The 282-nt window shown below is 75.9% G+C and overlaps 1 protein-coding gene across 1 annotated transcript in view; it reads right to left on the reverse strand.

The window, feature by feature from the left end:
• The window catches only part of GUCY1A2 (guanylate cyclase 1 soluble subunit alpha 2), a 380482-nt gene extending 380240 nt beyond the window's left edge, over positions 1 to 242 (reverse strand). The window contains exon 1 of the mRNA XM_019523782.1: positions 13 to 242. Within this exon, the coding sequence (XP_019379327.1) occupies positions 13 to 150 (138 nt within the window). The 5' untranslated portion in view covers positions 151 to 242. The remainder of the gene's footprint in view (positions 1 to 12) is intronic.
• Positions 243 to 282: the final 40 nt, after the last annotated feature.

The raw sequence follows: 282 nt of genomic DNA on the forward strand, positions 1-282 counted from the left end.
TCGGCGGGCGGCGGGCGGCGCGGGCGGGCTGCGGCTGCCGTTCCAGCACAAGCGGGCCAGCGGGCACTCGCCCTCGTCCTCCGGGCTCGTCTCCAGCCCATCCGAGCCCAGCGAGCTGAACGATTCGGACGAGATCTTGCGGCGGGACATCGCGGCCGGCCGGGCTCACACGCGCGGGCCCGGGGCGCTGCTGCTGCTACTGCTGCTGCCGCCGCTCCAGCGGCTCATGTCCCTCCGCGGCGCCCGCTGCCCGGGAGGCTTTAAAGCAGATGCCGGCGCCGC

Source organism: Gavialis gangeticus, unplaced genomic scaffold (genome assembly GCF_001723915.1).
Source record: "Gavialis gangeticus isolate Ggan-Ray unplaced genomic scaffold, GavGan_comp1, whole genome shotgun sequence".
Lineage (NCBI taxonomy): Eukaryota > Metazoa > Chordata > Crocodylia > Gavialidae > Gavialis > Gavialis gangeticus.